This window comes from Lygodium microphyllum, chromosome 8, assembly GCF_053477565.2.
Source record: "Lygodium microphyllum isolate KBCC chromosome 8, Lygodium_microphyllum_v1.1.10, whole genome shotgun sequence".
In the NCBI taxonomy this organism is placed as follows: domain Eukaryota; kingdom Viridiplantae; phylum Streptophyta; class Polypodiopsida; order Schizaeales; family Lygodiaceae; genus Lygodium; species Lygodium microphyllum.
In genome coordinates, this window is record NC_141142.1 from 119877907 (window position 1) to 119896639 (window position 18733).

Sequence of the window (18733 nt, forward strand, 5' to 3'; positions counted from 1 at the left end):
GGTGTGTGATGGGTTGTTCTCAGTGTTGGAATTAGAGAGGTGAGACAAAGAGAGTGTGAGACTCAACAAGGAGACAAAATCAGAAGTGTCTCTTAAGAAAATGGAAACAAAACATATGAGAATACAAGGTACATGGCCTTGTTCACATATGACAAGAGGCACACCAACTAGCTTGACTGTTATTTGAAGGACCTAATCATAGTTGCACTAGTACCACGCACGAAAGGTTTCATACTATACCATACTTTAGGTACCGTACCGTACGTATTAGTACCATAAGGTACCAACTTAATGGATACATCTTTCCCATTCGAACTACACTTTGGGACTATCTAAATGCTCCTTATATTAATATGGTTCTCCCATGAGATTAGGTTATTTGAGATTCAAATAATTTCTCTTACCCTTCTCTCTCTCAAGCCCACACTTCTCTTATTTGTATGATCATGCATGTATGATGTATCCACTCCCATCTATGTAGTTATAAGTTGTAGGTAGCAGTAGCGCATGCAGCATTAGGTTTTGGCATGTTACCCTCAAGTACTCATTTTATATACTCTAATAGCATTGCTATTTAGATAGCATTGCTATTTAGACTTGAAATATCTATTCTATTATCTTTAGTCCAAAATAATCAAGTTATTTTTTTTTCGTACTAATATCGTGCCGTACCTGATAAAATCTTAAGGTACCATTTAGTGCCGTATTTTGTCGTACCGTACCATATCGTACCTTTCGTACCTAACAACTATGGACCTAATGTATGTTTACATGGTGTGATACATGGTAACAAGCTCATTCACAGACAAGGGAAATCAATCCTTAACCAGAAAGCTAGTCCATCTTGTTTAGTAGCTTTGGAGCTGCTACAACCATATGGCATCAAAAGCAATGAAACTGCATTGGCATTCAAAAGATGAGTGACTTAATTTTGTGAGTGCCAACTTGCACATGCTTGGCAAGAGTGTGGTTGCCAAAGCCAATCCCTTTGTGGAGTGGAAAATGCAGCAGGAGGAAGAACAGTAGCATGAGGATGAGGAGAATCCTAGTTTTCATCATGATCCAGGCTCTTAGGATTCTAGGTGATGCTTGCTTTTGTCCTTGAGGCATGGTGTTGACTCCTATTGCTTGAGCCATGTATCTTGGCATTTACCATTGTGGTTTGCAGCATGTTAGGCTTTAGCCTTCAATTGGTTACTTTTGTGTACTTTTTATACTTCATTGCATTTAGTAGTTGGACTCTTTGCCATTAGACTATACTAGTTTTATACACTATTTTTTGTTACTGATATGATACTGATCTGTGTTGTGAATTTCTAAGTTGAAAGTCAAAAAACAAGTATTTTTGAAGTATTATACATATTTTGTTAAATTGCTATCCTGGTCCCCTACATTTGGCCATTCCATCCTGGTTCCCTAGCTTTGGCCTTCCCATCCTGGCCACCCACACTCTCGTCTGGTCCCCTGTTATATATTTTAACTGTATCCACCAGTTTGGAAAGATGCAAGACAAGGTTTTTAGCAATGCTGTTATGGAATTCACATTTTCCTTTAGAGCAGAAGTCATTGTATCAGTGGTCAATGCTCCATTTAGCAACAGAAAAAGCTGCTGAGCAGTGTGATTTATATCAGGCCTAACAGCAGGTTTGACATTAAACTTGATCTGTGCTATTCACTTGTCTCAAGTTTGCCAATCAGTCACTGGTGGATGGGTCATGACTTGGGCCTTGTTTGGAATGTGGATAAACTTGGTCCTAGTGTTGATCAGCCAGCTAAGTGTGCATCCTGGTTGCATTTCTAATCCCTCTATGCTTCATGTATGCATCTCTGTCACCCTTATGTTGCATACATATGCTGCTTGCATTCTACCCTGTTAATGATTTCAAGCCTTCAGGCTTCAATGTTTTAAAGTCAGGCTTGATAAGCGGTTCTTGTTTCATCACATTCCCCTTTTGCATTAGCTATCTTATTGCTACATCTCAATTTTGTTTGCATGTTGAATACATCTATCATGCATATCTCTAATGCGCTTCATGCATGCATTCTGTCATCCTTATTTTCTGATTATCTGCTGCATAGTATTCATTTGATGCAGCCTTATGGAGTTTTGAAGTCAGTCTTTGTTAGCTAATGCTCATGGGATTACAGTTCAATTCCTAATGAGTTTTTTTGAGAGATTGGGAGGGTAGGCTGGTTCACCCTTTCTAATTTAATTCTCAAATGCAGCTTCGTGAATATGTTGACGACACTGAGGATTATATTAACATTATGCTGGATGACAAACAGAACCATCTCTTACAGATGGGGGTAATGCTGACCACAGCGACGCTGGTTCTTAGTGGATTTATAGTGGTCACAGGGATTTTTGGCATGAATATAAGCATTGACATGTTTGTTAATGGAACATTGGGCCAATTTTTGTGGACAATAGGAGGATCTGCTGTGGCCTGTGTTTTTGTGTATACACTAGTGATTGGTTGGTGTAAATGGAGACGACTTTTGGAGTGAGAAACTTCTACTTAATGTTGTTGTAGGATTATTTTACCTTTGAGGTGAGGCTTTCTCATACTCTTCTGAACATACAGTTGCAGGGGCCAAAAATCTTCAAAGAGTTACCATGTTCACCTTTTTCCTCTCTTTGGAAAATTTACATTGTTTCATATTTGTGTACAAACTTGTATGACAATCTTAACTTATCCTCTTGTGCAGCCTTGGCCATTCGAGTTATTTATTTGTGTGAGTTCTGTGGCTTCTGTGATGTTCGTGTATGTGCTTGTTGGGGTTTTGCATATGCAGATTTGTCTGGCCAATGTTCGCAGCTTCAAATCATCTCAGCACGGGTTTCGTACTGTCAATCACGTCGTTATAAAAGCATTTGCCCACTGGTATTAAGTAAACTATTCTTATTGCAAGTAATGCTAATCATTGCAATAGGAGTTTCTTGTCTTATTTTTTTGTTTGTTGATATCTAGCAATTTTCGCCTGCATTGCTTCATGCCCTTTGATTGTCTTGTCCAAGAGTAAAACGTACATAGTCGTTTATGAAAATGTAGTTGTGCTTGTGTAAGGTCATTTCTAAGTCACATTTTGGTTCCCTTGCAACATTTGATTACTTTAATGCTTCAACTTCAACCCCAAAGTTACTTGATTTTTTTCTTGCTTGGTGATATGCCATGGTACTACCCAATCAAACCATTGTATTTTCAATAATGATATTAGTTTGGTCTCTAGCTTGTATGATTGATCATACTTTGTGGTCTCAACCATTTGGTTTCTCGTGTTTTTTCATGTCACCTTGGTTGAAAAAACTCAAAGCTTGTTGCTTGTGAATGTATTGTTGTCTAAAGGATAGAAAAATAACTTGTTGAGTTTGAGAGAGGCATGGGCTATGTGTTGCTATGCTATGCGTGAGGATCTCTCTCTCTCTCTCTCTCTCTCTCTCTCTCTCTCTCTCTCTCACAGAAATGAGGAAAAAGGTTGTGTTCTTATTATTTAACACGTCTCAAAGGCATATAGAACAAAGACACACTTGGAGATTTTAGTTACAATTCACTTCAAGGTGTCATTAGTTTAAAAAGAATCCACTTTAGGGTGTTTTAGCAAAAAAAAAACCCAAATTGCTAATACTTTTAAAGTTTCCAAATACTTCACGATCCTAAAGCAATGGGCCTTTTGAACTCTTTTATGATGGCTTTGTTGCCTCAATAAATTGTTCATTTTTCCTATTTTTTGGCCATCGTCTTTATCTGGGTGACTTGGTCATGTTTTGAGCTGTTAGTGTGGGTTCATTTGTGATCTACATTTTGATTTCCTTAAAGCATCTTGATTGCTTTAACACTTTTAACTTTCTTGCTTGACTTTGAACTTCAAAGTTGCTTAATATTTCATTGCATGATGATTGTCCATGATACCATCCAATTGAATCCTTTTTCTTCTAATATTGGCCTTAGTTTAGTCTCTCTAACCTTCACGGCTTTGAAAATCCTTCATGGTCTACATCATTTAGTTCCTCTTATGTCTCTTTATGCCACCCATTAGGAAGGCCTCTTATACATGCAAGAAATGTTTCTTGTTTTTGCTATGTAGCTTCATTAATTGAAAATTTATAGGCTTGCCCCTCACACAACACCCCACCCCCCCCCCCCCCCCCCCCCCCCCCCCTTCACACACACACATGAAGCAATTTTTTCGAAGGGTTCTAGTTTCAAAACCCATTGATTGTTGATACAAAGATGAGAGAGAGAGAGAGAGAGAGAGAGAGAGAGAGAGAGAGAGAGAGAGAGAGAGTTTTCTTATACTAAGCATTTTTTGTTAAAGTGTTTTAGTCTAAACACCAATTGATCGTTGCAAAGATGACCATGAGAGAGGGGGGGGGGGGGGGAGGGGGCGGGGGAAGGGGGGAGAGAGTTATACTAACGTCTACAAATGGCTATGTGACATAGATGAATACATTTGGAATTCAGAGAACTATTATCTTTTCATAATAGAATAAAATAAACCATAATATAAGAGGAAATATCTAGCTAGGAAAGAACAAACAATAAAAGAACTAAAAAACTAGGGATTTGATAATGTGGAATTGATATAATAAGTTATTGCGAAAAAGAGGATTTAAAAATATCCAATAATCTCTCATGGGTTTATCCAACATGGATAAGTTAAAGCGTCCCAAGTATGTTGCCCAATGGCATACCAACAATGGTTGTATCTTCTAATGGCGCCTCAAGCAGGGATGTGGATTGGTGGGCCATGGTGGCATGCTTTGCATCTCTTGATGGCTTTGTCTAAGGTGACTCCATCTAGTGGAGTCAAGTCAATCTAGAGTGTGCTTTGAAGTCAACTTTGAAAACGTTAGGATGTGCTATCGTATCCTAAGTTGCCTCTCTCAAGAGTATGGAAGCTACTTGAGAGGAAGTGATTCTTCATTATCCTAATTTATATGTATGTATAGTGTGTATATGTATAAGAGGTATTTTCTCTACCATTGGCCAATGGCCTTTAGCCCAATATTTTCCACTTAATGGCCATGTACAAGGGGTATTTGCTTTGCCTTTGGCTAATGGACTTTAGCCCAACAGTTCTCCACTTAATGGCCAACGCGCCTCTTTAAGGGATGATAAATAATGAAGATACTATCTAATGACCATCAACACTCTGCAATGTGCATAGTGGTGTGAAGGTGAACTCTTCATGAGAATGTCTCCAAGGTTGTTTAGTATATAATCCTTGACAAGGTCAATCCAAGACAAAGTGATACTTCATCTCAATGTGCTCTGTCTTTGTATGAAAGATGAGATTTCATACTAATTGGATGGCACTTTAAGTATCATTATGCAAAGTGGATATCCCTCTTGCAATACCCAAATTTTCCACTAGATGAGTAAGCCATATAGTTTCCATGTATGTCTCAATGGCTATAACATATTCCGCTTTAGTGGTAGACAAGGCTATACATGGTTGCAATTGAGAGGTCCATGAGATTGTACCTTGTATGAATGTGAAGACAAAACCTAGTGTAGATGTCCTAAAGTCCACATTCATTGCAAAATTAGCATATGCATAGCTAAGGGTAGATGCACCCTTCCTTTGAAAGAACATGCACATATCTCTTGTGCTATTCAAGTATCTCATAATGCTCCATTGCTTCTCAATTATGCTCCTATTGGGTAAATTTCAAATACTAAGATAATGGGACACTTATAGCCTTCCCCTTTTCTATATTGAAACACTCTAGTACTTTCCCAATGCACTCCTTTTGACATAGAGAACCTTCTTAGGTTTTTCTCTCATATCCTTATGCCAACAATATGTCCTTCATTTCCCAAAATTATTCATTTAAAAGTTTTTATGAAATCTTTTCTTTAGTGCATCCACATTCAATAGAGACTTCTTGGCAATAAGTATGCCATCTACATAAATGATCAAGATCATAAGGCTACCATCCATAGCCATCTGTGTGTAGAAAGTAATCTATCTCACTTAGTGTATGTCCTTGTGACCTCATGAAAGCATCAAACTTTTGGTATCATTTCGAGCTTGCTTTAGACTATATAGACTTTTGTGAAGCTTATATACCAAGTGTCCCTTGCTTGCCACAACGAGCTCCTTTGGTTGTTGCATGTAGATATCCTCATGCAAATATCTATGCAAGAAAATTATATTCGTATCCATTTGAACAAGCTTCATTTCCTCGGCAATCAATGCAAGCACTATACAAAGAGTGGTCATCTTGACTACTAGTGAAAATATCTCATCAAAATCTATCCTATTCTCTTGCTTAAATCCCTTGGTTGTCAAGCTTGCCTTGTACTTGGGAAATGTATTCGATGGTGACAATTTTAGCTTATGGATCCATTTGCATAATAATGTATGCTTGCCCTTAAGCAATGAAACAAACTCCCAAGTAGCATTATTAACCAAAGAGTCCATTGTTGCTTTCATAGCCTTCTTCTTCATGACTATCATCCTTGGCCATAGTATAATCATAACATGAAGGCTCTCCACAATTCGTCACTATGACATAATCTAGAAAAGGAGTGTACCTCTATGGAGGCCTAGAGACTCTTGTAGATCCTCTCAATACCTACTCAACTTGAGCATCTAGCTATCCCAACTATCTTGCTAGATGCGAGGTTGCCCACTTGAATATGGTACTTTTACCTTAACATTGCTATCCTAGCCTTGCATCATGTGGGTTAAATTGTGCATGTTACTCATATGGTAGTTGTCCATTTGCATTACCATTTGCATGGTCATGCATGCTTGTCTTTATGAAATGGAACCAAGTCCTAATTGGCATTCTTAACCAGATGAGAAATAACTTTTATTCTTGTCACAAACATGTGACCAAAGCAATGATGTTGAAGAGATACAAGTGGCTACTCAATCATAGCTCTAATATGATCATTAACACTAGACACATGTAAAGTGTGCAAAGTTTTAGACTTTAATCCTCATGCAATAAGAGAGCCTTTGTATATCTTCCAAGAGCATGGACTATCAAAGAACACGATAAATTGGTCATCTAGTTGTCTAGTGCTAATCAAGTGTCTAGTATCTAACATACATTTTTTAGCACAAAAGAGAAACCATTTGCAAGTGATAAATGCACATCTCCCACCCTACAAATGTTGCATGAAAATTCATTGCCTAAATTGATATATCTTTTTCTACTTGTATCATAAGTAGCAAACCACTCCTCACGAGGAGTAACATGAAAGGATACCCTTGAGAATTAATGATCTCGTTGTTACGCGAGCGGTGATCGAGAGCAAGCCTCACTCACAACCCGATAACGAGACATTAAGGAGTACTAGTTGGGATAATTGACTTTGTTGGATGCACAGCACAACTTGAAAATTTTAAATATTTGACAATACATCACGAAAAACAAAACAATAAAGAACTGCCTCTTGTAACTCAAACAACTAAAACCCTAATTCGGGTAGAGCATCACACAACCACAACTCAACAAAAAAAATCCAACAATTTGAAAACAAACCAAGTGAAAAATATTATCGTACCTTAACAACCATGATCCCACGCTCGACACTTTGACACCCAAAAGCTCCAACTTCCAAATTGGCATGACAAGAGCTCACTCTAGCATGCGACCCTCCACTCTCCTCTCTCACAAAATACAATTGTAATCAAGGGGGAAGGCCCTTAACTCTCCATTCTCATTTCCTTATATAGTTTTCTATCCATACTCACACACATTAAGCTTTTTGCTTTCAGCTTTTGGCTTTTGCTTTTCTATTGCTTTTCACTATTTTCGTTTTTTTTGCCCTATGCCTGTTTGCAACTTGTTTGGATCATAACTTCGTCATTTAAACTCTGAATATAGTTGTTTGGGTACTCAAAACGATTGGTACGCATCTGGTCGACAAGCCAACGCATGCAAAATTACGAAAATCTATAAAAAATAGGCAAGAATACTGATATTTGTAAATCACACATATTTTAACTTGGACGATTTATTTCCTTCCTTAGCCTATTGTTATTGTAATTGCACACACTTTCACCACACATGTCCTCTTTTTCTTCAAGAAATACGCAGCGACGATGTAAAACGTACGATCTTTTCCTTTGATCCTTGAGTCTTCAAAATAAATATTCTCTAGATATAAACCTGTTTTTTAATGCAGTGTGCCCTAGTAGGAATATGGTTTTTTGAAATGAACTTCGTGCACAACCATATATGGTTTGAGAAAACATGCAATTGATCGAATCCATGACATGCTACCATTCAAACAATGTTCGCACACAAAAAAATATGGATGCACTGAAGATATGTGTCTAGCCTTTCTAGAGGTGATTATGCGTCATGCAAGATACAAACAAAATTCCTTATTAATTTAAAATTCCTTATCCTCACCTCTCAACTCTCATAAAAAAGATATGATATACTCCGCTCCACCCATCCAAAATCTCACAATCACTCTAGAAAATGATGGTCCTTAAGATGTTGACCAGATAAGAACAACCCTTCTCACTATTGATGGCGTCCTTCACGACCCTCAAACTCTCCCAACCTCCTTACACACTCAACTAGAGGTTCCTAACTTTGTGATGAGCATCCCAAATCGTGTGTGCAAGAAATGTGCGTGCTCAATGACAGGTGCTCTCTCATGTACGCATGCATCTAAGATTTATTGCATATAGTTGCAGCGGACCTCATGCTGTGCTAGTGCTCAATGATGGTGCAAAGCGTGCATAATCCCAACCCATGGCATGGAAGTATTTGAGAAGAACATGAGACGATCCCCAAGTGCAGTGTATCAACAAGTGCAACGTGAAGTGCTTGTGAACCCATTATCCCCGTGAGTCTCGACAAGAAAACATACCTAGCTCCTCAATGTTCAGTAGCTATTGACAAACACAAGCTTCATCCAGTTAAAAAAAAATACCAAACTCGACCAAGGCTATCAAGTTTCACACTCAACAAATCAAATAAAATAATAGAAGCAAATCCTAGGCTAAACAAACACAAGAAATCCAACTACGAAATAACATAACAAACTGTCACGCAAATAACTAAGCTAGCAAAAATCAAACCTAACTACAGTTTTGACTAGGGCTTTTCAGTTTCAAAGAAAATGCTTGACATCGTCTCACAACATACCATCCTCTACTGTAATAATGAATATATCATTAAGAGTAGAAACATACAATGCATCACCATCATCATTGTTGTTGCCTATGATATTAACTTCCTCAAATGTTACTTTAAATTTTCCTTCTTTTTTCCATCATCATCACTCTTTTTCTTACCTTCCTTCTTGCTCATCTACTTAAAGCAATTATTTTTAAGGTGACCCTTTTTATTGTAATAAAAACATTCCATATATTTCATTGTGAGACTTGATTGTAGAGTTTCCTTCACCATGAAGTTTTTTCCCCTTGCATTTGATCTTTTCATTTTAAGTGCATTGGAGCCATTACTATTTACATTACTCTTTTTATTGACCTCTTTTGTAAGTAAACATCTCTCAACATTCAAACTAGTCAAGTCCCCATCACTAAATATCTAATAATAGTCTTAAAAGTATTCCAACTTTCAGGTAATATCATAAATAAAAACATGGCCTTGACCAAATCCTCAAAAGTGGTCTTATGAGCATATAATAAGCTAAATATGGTGTCAAACTCATTCAAATGGTTGGACATGGATGCCTTCTCTTTCATACAAAGATCAATGACTTTCTTTAACCAATACACCTAAGATGCAATACTCTAGTTTTCATAAAGGTTGCATAGCTTTTTTCAAACTCTATTTGCTTCACTATCAATATCCTTTACATTAAAACAAACTTATTTCGAGAGAGTTAATGTATTGATAGAGTGTGCAAGCTTATCCATCTCATCCCAAGTATCCCCATCCATGTCTTTAGACTTCACATCTTCCAATTTAATGAGCTTAATATATTTCTTTTGCACCAAGATATTATATATTATTCCTTCTAATATAATAGGTTAGTGATATCCAACTTCTCAATATTAAATGGTGCATTAGTTGCCTGGGGGTTCCACTAAGGTTTACCATATGGTACCACGTGAGTGTAAGGGAGGGGGTTATTTAAGGGAAGGAAGGCACATTTTATAAGGTAAGGTCCCATAAATAGGTGGTAGATAAGGGGTATTTTCATATATTTCTTGCACATAGGTGACGTCTCCTTATTACTACCAGTGAATCCCCCGTGATTAGTTGAAGCATATGGTAAAGCTATAACCATTGCAATAGATGCAAACCAAGAACTAAGATAATATCGACTACACCATGAAGAGAATCAACAAGCTTTAGATCGATTACTCATTATAATGGCCAACCAATAATATAAGTAATGCCAAAATAGCAAAAGCACTCTTCAATGCATGCCAATCTTTTTCTAAAACTTTCATGCAAATTTATAGCTATTTATCTCAAGTAAAACAACTTCCAAAACGCTTGTATCTTTCTTTTGCAATGTGAATATGGTTCAAACTTGATTGATCTTTATCCAAAGGTTGTACAAGATGGTTGTGTAGTCAAGACTAATAGTCTAGTAGTCTCTAGAAGCAACATATATGAAAGAAACAACTTGAATAGTCCAATTTGCCAAACTACAGGAATGAGTAGAATCAACTCAAACTTTCTTTCTTTTTCTCTTTGTTCTCTCTAGTAGACAAAATCAAACCTTGTTCTTGGGTTACAATCAGACCCCCTACTTAGATGCTTAAGATGACCCTTTGCTTGTGAGAATTATACCATTCTTGGACTTAAATAGCCATTGTGCTTGTATATATCAGTATGTGAACCAAATTTCTTCTTGAGCAATCGAAACATCCAACCAATTTACTTTATTTCCAACAATTATTGGCTATCCAAAATACTTCAAAATCAGGCTATGGAAGACCCCAAAACTAAGCCCAATGCTCCCTTATTTGAAGCACACATTGGACTTAAATAGAAGAGCTTAGTGGTTTTAACTTTAAACCTTTGTACCTATTTTCAATCCAAACAATAAGCATGAATATCATTGTAAATATTGACTCCTCAATTGTGCATTTAACCTTGACTCATGCTCAACTATGAGCTCTACTACTATGTACCAGTTGAGAGGAAACAATCATGGGATGCATAGTCAATGTATTGAGAGAGAGAGAGAGAGAGAGAGAGAGAGAGAGAGAGAGAGAGAGAGAGAGAGAGAGAGAGAGAGAGAGAGAGAGAGAGAGAGAGAGAGAGAGAGAGAGAGAGAGAGAGAGAGAGAGTACAAGAAGTTTTTGTGGGTACTCTATTACCCTTATTCTCCATTATCCTCACTTATATATGATTGTATAGTGTATACAAATACAAGGGGTACTAGCCTTATCATTGGCCATGTGGCCTTTATCCTAACATTTCCCTATTGCAATGTAGTTCCACAAGGAGTTGTCCAAGGCAACTCTAACTTGGGGAGCCCATCACCTTAGATGGTGATCCAAATCCCTCTTAGACATTAGGGGAGTTTTGAAGTCTCAAAAAATGCATGTTAAGATGTAGAGAGAGAGCTCTCTAAACCAATGGGAGTACAACTTTCATAATGGAACTTGCATTTTTGAAAAGGAAAGAAATATTTTATTAAAAATTAATAAAATATTAATACAAATTTTAATTATGAATATCTATTTATAATATCTCATAATTATGATTATGATATCATTTCTATCAATGGCACATGGTTTCAACCACTCTATACTAATGAAATATCTAGGGTTGTATGATATTGAATCTAAATTCAAATGATCAAAAAGCTTAATGTTCATATTTTTTCTCTCCTTTGTTTTGTTCTCGTCTCTTTCATTTCTTTGTGGTAGTTTGTTTTTTTCTCTCTCCGCTCTCTCTTTGCCATGGATACAAAAATTTGGCCTATTGGGGGGTAAAGGCACTTGTGCCTAACTGCATGTGTATTACTACATTGACAGTACGCGCATACTTGTATATTGCAAGTGGCGGGTGCCTATCATTGTCACTTCATTCTTTATTCTCTCAGTGGTATTTGAACAAAGGGAAGGCCAGTCACACATTGTGATTGTTGGATTCCCACATCTTGTGTGTCTCTCTCTCTTGCTTAAGCTCCTTCCACCATAGCTCTTGCTTCCGCTTGCGTGCTTTCACTCTAGGCTCACTCCCTTCAACTAGTATCGGAGCCAACTATTCTAGGAGCTTCTTCGTCCTTTGCTTTAGCTTGGATTCTCAACTCAGATTCAAAGCTTCAACTCAAGGTTTCATAACAGCCATTGTTTCTTTCTCTGGAGGTATGCATTAAGTCTTTCCTTCTTTCAGATGTTCTAGCTTGCTCTGCACTTGTTGAGGAGCTTCCTAAGGCTTAGCTAAGCCTTGTTTAGTGCTTATTGAGCTAAGAAGCAACCATTTTATCCATATTGAGTGGATATAGAGCATGTTGTAGAATTCATGGATAGCTATGGTATCTTGACAACACTGTCATATTTTGGCCATAACTTTGTATATGGCATTGGATTTAGGCATTCTATAGCTAGATATAAAGAGCAGGATAATATGAGAGCGATAAATATAGGCACTTATAAAGTTAATTTTGTGTAGTTTTCTATTCTCTATTTTACACAATAGAATTGTTTTGGTTTCAGCGTCAAATAGTAAATTCCATGCATGTTTGATGCTTTGAGGATGCTACTTTGGTGCTTGGATGGTATGCTTATGCTTTTGGGACTAATTTAAAATGAAAATAGCTCAAATTTCACTATCATTTCAATGCTATAATAACATGGCAACAAGCATTTATCAGTGAAAAGCTTATGTCTAATGCTCATTGATACTTTTACGGGATACTTAGCAGATGTATCACTACTTTGATTGTTATGTATACTTCTTGATATTCTATGATATACTTTTCAATTAAGATTTGAGCTCTATTACATTGATATTGGTTGTGGTTATATGCATTAGTTACTTCAGTGGCTTATGCGAGCTTGAAGAATCTATTGGGTTTTATGCTCTCAACTTATGCTTCATGTAACTTGGATACTCAAATGTCATTCACGTGATGTTTTGAGCTTTGCTTTCTCATTTAGCATTCAAAATTTGCTTCTATGGAAGCTATGCATCTTTATGTACTAAGCCACATTGGCACTTGGATATCCTACAGAGCATTTGGTTTATGTAGTTGAGCTTGATCTTATCATAATGGGACAATGGGACTCATTATTTGTGACATGTACATGCTCTCTTGATATTTATTGGATGCAATTACCCTATCATGGGCTGATTTGATCTCTTGTCTTGGACCTAGTACTTATGCCTATCAGGGTGTTATAAGTGGTATTTATATGCTTCTAGGTTATGTATTGAGCTTTTACTTAGTGGATTATGCATATGGCAGTTCTCTTCATTAACCCTTGAGACCTATCCTATGCATGATGTCTATGCCTATTGCATGTATGGTTTCTGACACATTGTAGTTATGACAGTTTTCAATGCCGCTTATTCTTGGCTTCTTCCTTCTTGGTTGCTCACAATTGGTTGTTGGCATTTTGCTGCGGTTTATTATAGTAGCTAGTCATTTCAGTTTTTTGCATTTTATTTGAGGGGAGTCATATGGACTTGAAAGTATTTTGCTTACAATTTTTGGATAGCTCATTACTTTGGTAGTATCTCATGTATCCCACTTGATTTAGTAGTGGTTTTAGGGTTGATTTGCAAGGTATTACAAACAAGGCCCTTTTGTGTATTTTCTTAATATCATTATGACCAGTGGTTCTCACAATAGTGCTATCTTAAATATTGAGAAACTGGATGGGAACTATTGAAAGACCTAGATATGGCATGTTTTACTCTAGAAATGACAAGTTAAACCATTAAAAAATGTTCCAAATTTGAAAACATTCCACTCAAGGATTGGAATGAACTCAATGAGCTATGCAATTCCACAATCATTTTATCACTCCTCTAAGAAAGTTCACTACAATGTTATAACTAAAAATTAGACAACATATGAGCTTTGGATACAAATTAATAATCTTTATGACAATCAGAGTCCTATATCTCAAATGCATTGACTAAAATAGTTGATGGACCTTCACCTTAAGGAACTTCTATGTCTGCACACTTGAATGAGTTTCACTCAATCATCAACCATTTAACTTCACAAGATATTGACTTCAAGGATACTTTGTATCCTTTATTTTTGCTTGATACTCTACTTGAGTCATGGGATACTTTCCATATGGCTCTCTAGGCTAAGAATGGGCTGAAATTGCAAGATGTTGAGAGTGCCCTCTTGAGACAAAAGAGGTGAATAGAAAGAATATGGATGCTTCCCGTATGTCATAGACATTGACTATTGAGAGGTTGGTAGGATGGAAATGGCTGTGGTAGAGACTCTAACAGGTCTTAGTCTAGGAAACATGGACAATATTGCAGTAAATCCTGTGCCCATAAGTCCGGTCTTACTTGCCATTATTGTGGGAAAGCAAGTTATATTATTTGGCCACAATGCCATAAAATGCATGAAGAAAAGTGCAAGGAAAAGGAAAATAGTAAAGTGCAGGATAAGAATGATTATCGCAACAGTGTGCCTAGGAAAGTCTAGTGTCAAGATTGATGAGATTAATGTGGTGCAGCTTGATGTATTTGATTTTCTTATTTTGGCAGCTTCTTTGGATGCTTCATATCTGATTGATGCTTTGTCATGATGTACTTAGTATTGATTGACAGATTGAGGGACTTCCTTTCATGTGACCCCTCATAGAGAGTGGTTCAACTCTTATTGCAGTATGAATAGATTTGTCAGTTTGGGTAATGACATGACATTGGAGATGTATTGGTGATGTCTAGTTGCATTTTGGTTCAATGTTCACTCTTCATGGTGTACATCAAGTACTGGCTCTTATAAAGAGCCTTATCTCTGCTCTTGGCTCCTTGGATGATGTAACTGTCAAGCAGCTAGGTGGTGCAAATTACTTTGGTACATTCATTGGTGATTACTCACATAAATTCTAGGCTTACTCTGGTAAGTAAAAATTGGATATCTTGTCTACCTTTCAGTGTTGGCTTGCTCTTGTTGAGAATCAGTCTGAGTATAGGCTGAAATGACTAAGATATGATAATGGATGTCTCAAAAGCTTTTGAATAGGTTTTCAATGAGTGAGATACCCCTTCCCAAAATGGCATTTTCGAATGCTTGAACATGATGATTCAGGAGGAGAGAGTCCACAGTATGCTTAGCTAGGCAAGCTTACCACAACAATTTTGTGCTAAGGTAGTTGCTGTACACTTGATCAATTGGTCCCCTTGCTCTACTATTGATTGCTAGAATACATAGGAGATCTGGACTGGGAAACCTCCATCATATGCTCATTTGCACATCTTTGGTTGTGAGACATTCTACCATGTTCCCAAAGACAAGTGTAATAAGCTAGATCATAAGTCCATGAAATGCATCTTTCTTGGTTATGGGGATGCAGGTGAGATGGGATATTGCCTATGGGATCTATAAGCCTGCAAGGTTATCCACAGCCATGATATTATTTTCCATGAGAGAAAGATGCATAAGCAGCATGAGTAGGTGGTTGAGGTACACAGGGTGATCTTTCAGAAGGAGCCTCTTGCTCTCTACAGTCAACTAGACACCTTGTAACAACTGATGCTCTAGTGGTCGTGTAGAATTAGCCTACTTTGAGATAATCTACTAGGGCTAGACATCAAACTTAGCGCTTTACGCCCTCCATGGATTATGTTATGGTGACTGATGTAGTTGAGCATATGATGAGGCCATGCACAGAGTTGATACTCACTCATGGGACATGGCTATGTAGTCGAAGTTTGATTCCTTATAGACTAACAATACATGGGATTTGGTTCCTTTGCCTAAGGGTAAAGGCACCTGTGCCTAGCCACCATGTATTACTACACTGATAATACTCGCACACATGTACATTGCAGGTAGCGAGCATCCATCGTTGTCACTTCATTCTTTATTATTTCAAGTGACACTTGAATAAATGGAAGGCTGGTCACACATTGTGATTGTTGGAGTTCCTACATCTTGTGTCTCTCTCTGTTGCTCTTGCTCCTTCCATCATAGCTCTTGCTTCCGCTCGTGTGTTTCCACTTCAAGCTCACTTCCTTCATGGCAACCTTCAACAAGGTGCCCAAGCTTTGAAATCATATCCATATTTGTCTTTAATTCATTCCAAATAGATGGAAGATAGATTTCTACTATCATTAGAAAAGGTAGCTATATGACCATGCAGCAAGTAAAACATAGGAAAAGATAGAGATGTGAGAGCTCTTTCATATCTGCTTAGCAAGGTAAAATCAAAGATTCTAGACTTGAAGTAAACAATAATAACATAAAAGAGGTTTTAGTACAACATGTATTTATGTGTAGAGAGTTGCATTTGAAACTTGAAACTAATCTTCCATTGCATAGACCAAATTGTACGTATTTGATTCTCAATGTTTTTTTTCTTAAACTTGGTATTAGGTTTTATTATGATAAAATTTTATTTTTATTTTTAGATGTCTATCCTTCTAACCTTAAGAAATGATAACTAGTGGAATCTATTATTGATGTTGTACATGGTTTGATTGGAGAAAAAATGTACAAAAGTAGGAGAAAATCATAGCTCATAGAGAATGTAATATTTTTTATAACTATTCTTGTACTGTCCGTATGCAAGATGGTAAATGGAGAGCAATATTTCTCCTTCCTTTACCTAATTTTACAAGCCTTGAATGGCCTTTGCTAAGTCCAACCACCATTGAGAGCTACAGTTGTAGAATCTTTTCTGAGATATAGAGAGTATTAAGACCTAATCTCTCAAGAGTAGGCTAAGCAAGATTACTTTGTTTATAGAGACTAATATATAATTATATTTTATAAATTTTCAACGATGAGGGATAGAAAACCGTTGGACTTTACTCATGCCTATGCTCACACAGGAGTGTCGGTGATCTGCATGTAGGACATTGGGGCACTTTTTACTCTTTGTAAGAGAGGGTTTTTCCCCAATCACATTATTTTTCATCTGTGTATTTATGTTCTACATTTTGGTCACTTACCACACATTATACACATTTGTGGGTGAATGCACTTTGAGTCACTTACATAACCCTAAAGTCTAAGGACTGTACTTTGTACTTTGCATCTTACTTTTGCAATCAATGAAGTGTCTATGATCACACATCTCTCTCTATTGTTGAGCACACTCTCCCAAGTTGAGTTGTTGTTTTCCATCACCAACAAGTGGTAATCATCAGAGCCACCTTGGCCACCCTGTAGATTTATAGCCTCATCTGCCAGCTCAATTAGCTGCCACCCTATATCTGCGTCAATACTGTAGTACGCCGCCTACAATCCCTGCCAATCCTGGAGACTACCGCCACCCCATCCACTAATCCTGTAGTTTTGCCTGTCAATGTAGTAGCTTTGGATGCTAGTTCTAAATAGCTCCACCAGTTGTTTTTAATAACTCTTCAGCCGCCCTACCACATCACCCTAGTTCCTGTGCACTAATAGTCTATAGTCGATTGCTAGTTTAGCATCCTTCTAGCTCATCTTCATATGCCACAAGTATATTTTATTGAAATATCACAGCCAAAGCAAAGGGATTTTGTAGGAAAATGTCAATTTCTGCTTCAACAAGTGCTTCAATGCTTGCACAATGAAATTTACAAGCATTTGGGTTAGCAAATTTGGGACTTTTGTATTTTTGACATGGATTGGCATATGTATTGAGTTTCATTCTAAAATTGATTGAAATCTTACACATTGGGTGTTTTTAGTGCTGCTGACCACTCTTATTGCATTGGACAGTGTATTGCTTTTGCTGAAATATGAAAAATGTCATCACATTGAGATAGTAGTGGCCAAGTGGGACACAATTTAGCTTATTATAGCTTGGCATTGGCTATAATTTTTGGAAATTTACAAATTGCTAGGTTAGGCTAGCTTTTGTTATCACTCTTTTTCATTTGTAAGAGTGACATTTATCATGGCAAATCAAGGATATAGATCAGTCTTCACTTATGTATCAAAAGAGGATAGATTGGATGGCAACAACTATTCTTTGTGGTTCTTCATTATGAAGAATGTGCTTGTTATAAAAAAATCTTTGGAATTATGTCAGTGGGAAAGAAGTATGTCATGGTGATTTAGTTCCTGCAAGTCCTCCACAAGAAGGTCATTGTCAAAGTTAGCCACCACCACAAAGAACAACTCCACAGAAGGCTTGGGACATTAGGGATGCCCAAGCATTGTCACTTATTGCATTGGCAATTCAATGATCATTAATCCCACATATCCATTTTGCTGCTACTTCATGAGTAGCATGGCTTACACTTGAGCATATGTTTGATGGAAAAAATGATACTCTCATTTCTTTTTTGAAGAAGGAGCTTGAAACTGTGAAGATGAAAGAAGGTGATGTTATGTAAGCTCAACTTAATAAAATGCAGGACTTTCTCGAGTAGTTGATGAATGTAGATGAGTATTATGTTGATGCTCAGATGATCTCCATGACTTTGAACTCTTTTCCACCTTATTTGGCCTTTCATATAGCATTGAATCTTATAAAGCAGGTTTCCACGCAACCACTTACTTTTCTTTAGTTGGTTAGCTTATTGTTGTAAGAAAAGCAAGCAAGGAAGAATAGTGGGGTGGATGTTATAGCTTCTAAACAAGCTTTTATGGCAAGACAGAAGGGGAAGGGCAATCAGTCCAAGAATGCTCCA

At 37.1% G+C, this 18733-nt stretch overlaps 1 protein-coding gene across 1 annotated transcript in view; it reads left to right on the forward strand.

Moving 5' to 3' along the window:
• The window catches only part of MGT4 (magnesium transporter 4), a 37573-nt gene extending 34877 nt beyond the window's left edge, over positions 1-2696 (forward strand). Inside the window, exon 6 of the mRNA XM_087683470.1 lies at positions 2227-2696. Within this exon, the coding sequence (XP_087539596.1) occupies positions 2227-2508 (282 nt within the window). The 3' untranslated portion in view covers positions 2509-2696. The remainder of the gene's footprint in view (positions 1-2226) is intronic.
• The last annotated feature ends 16037 nt before the right edge of the window (positions 2697-18733 follow it).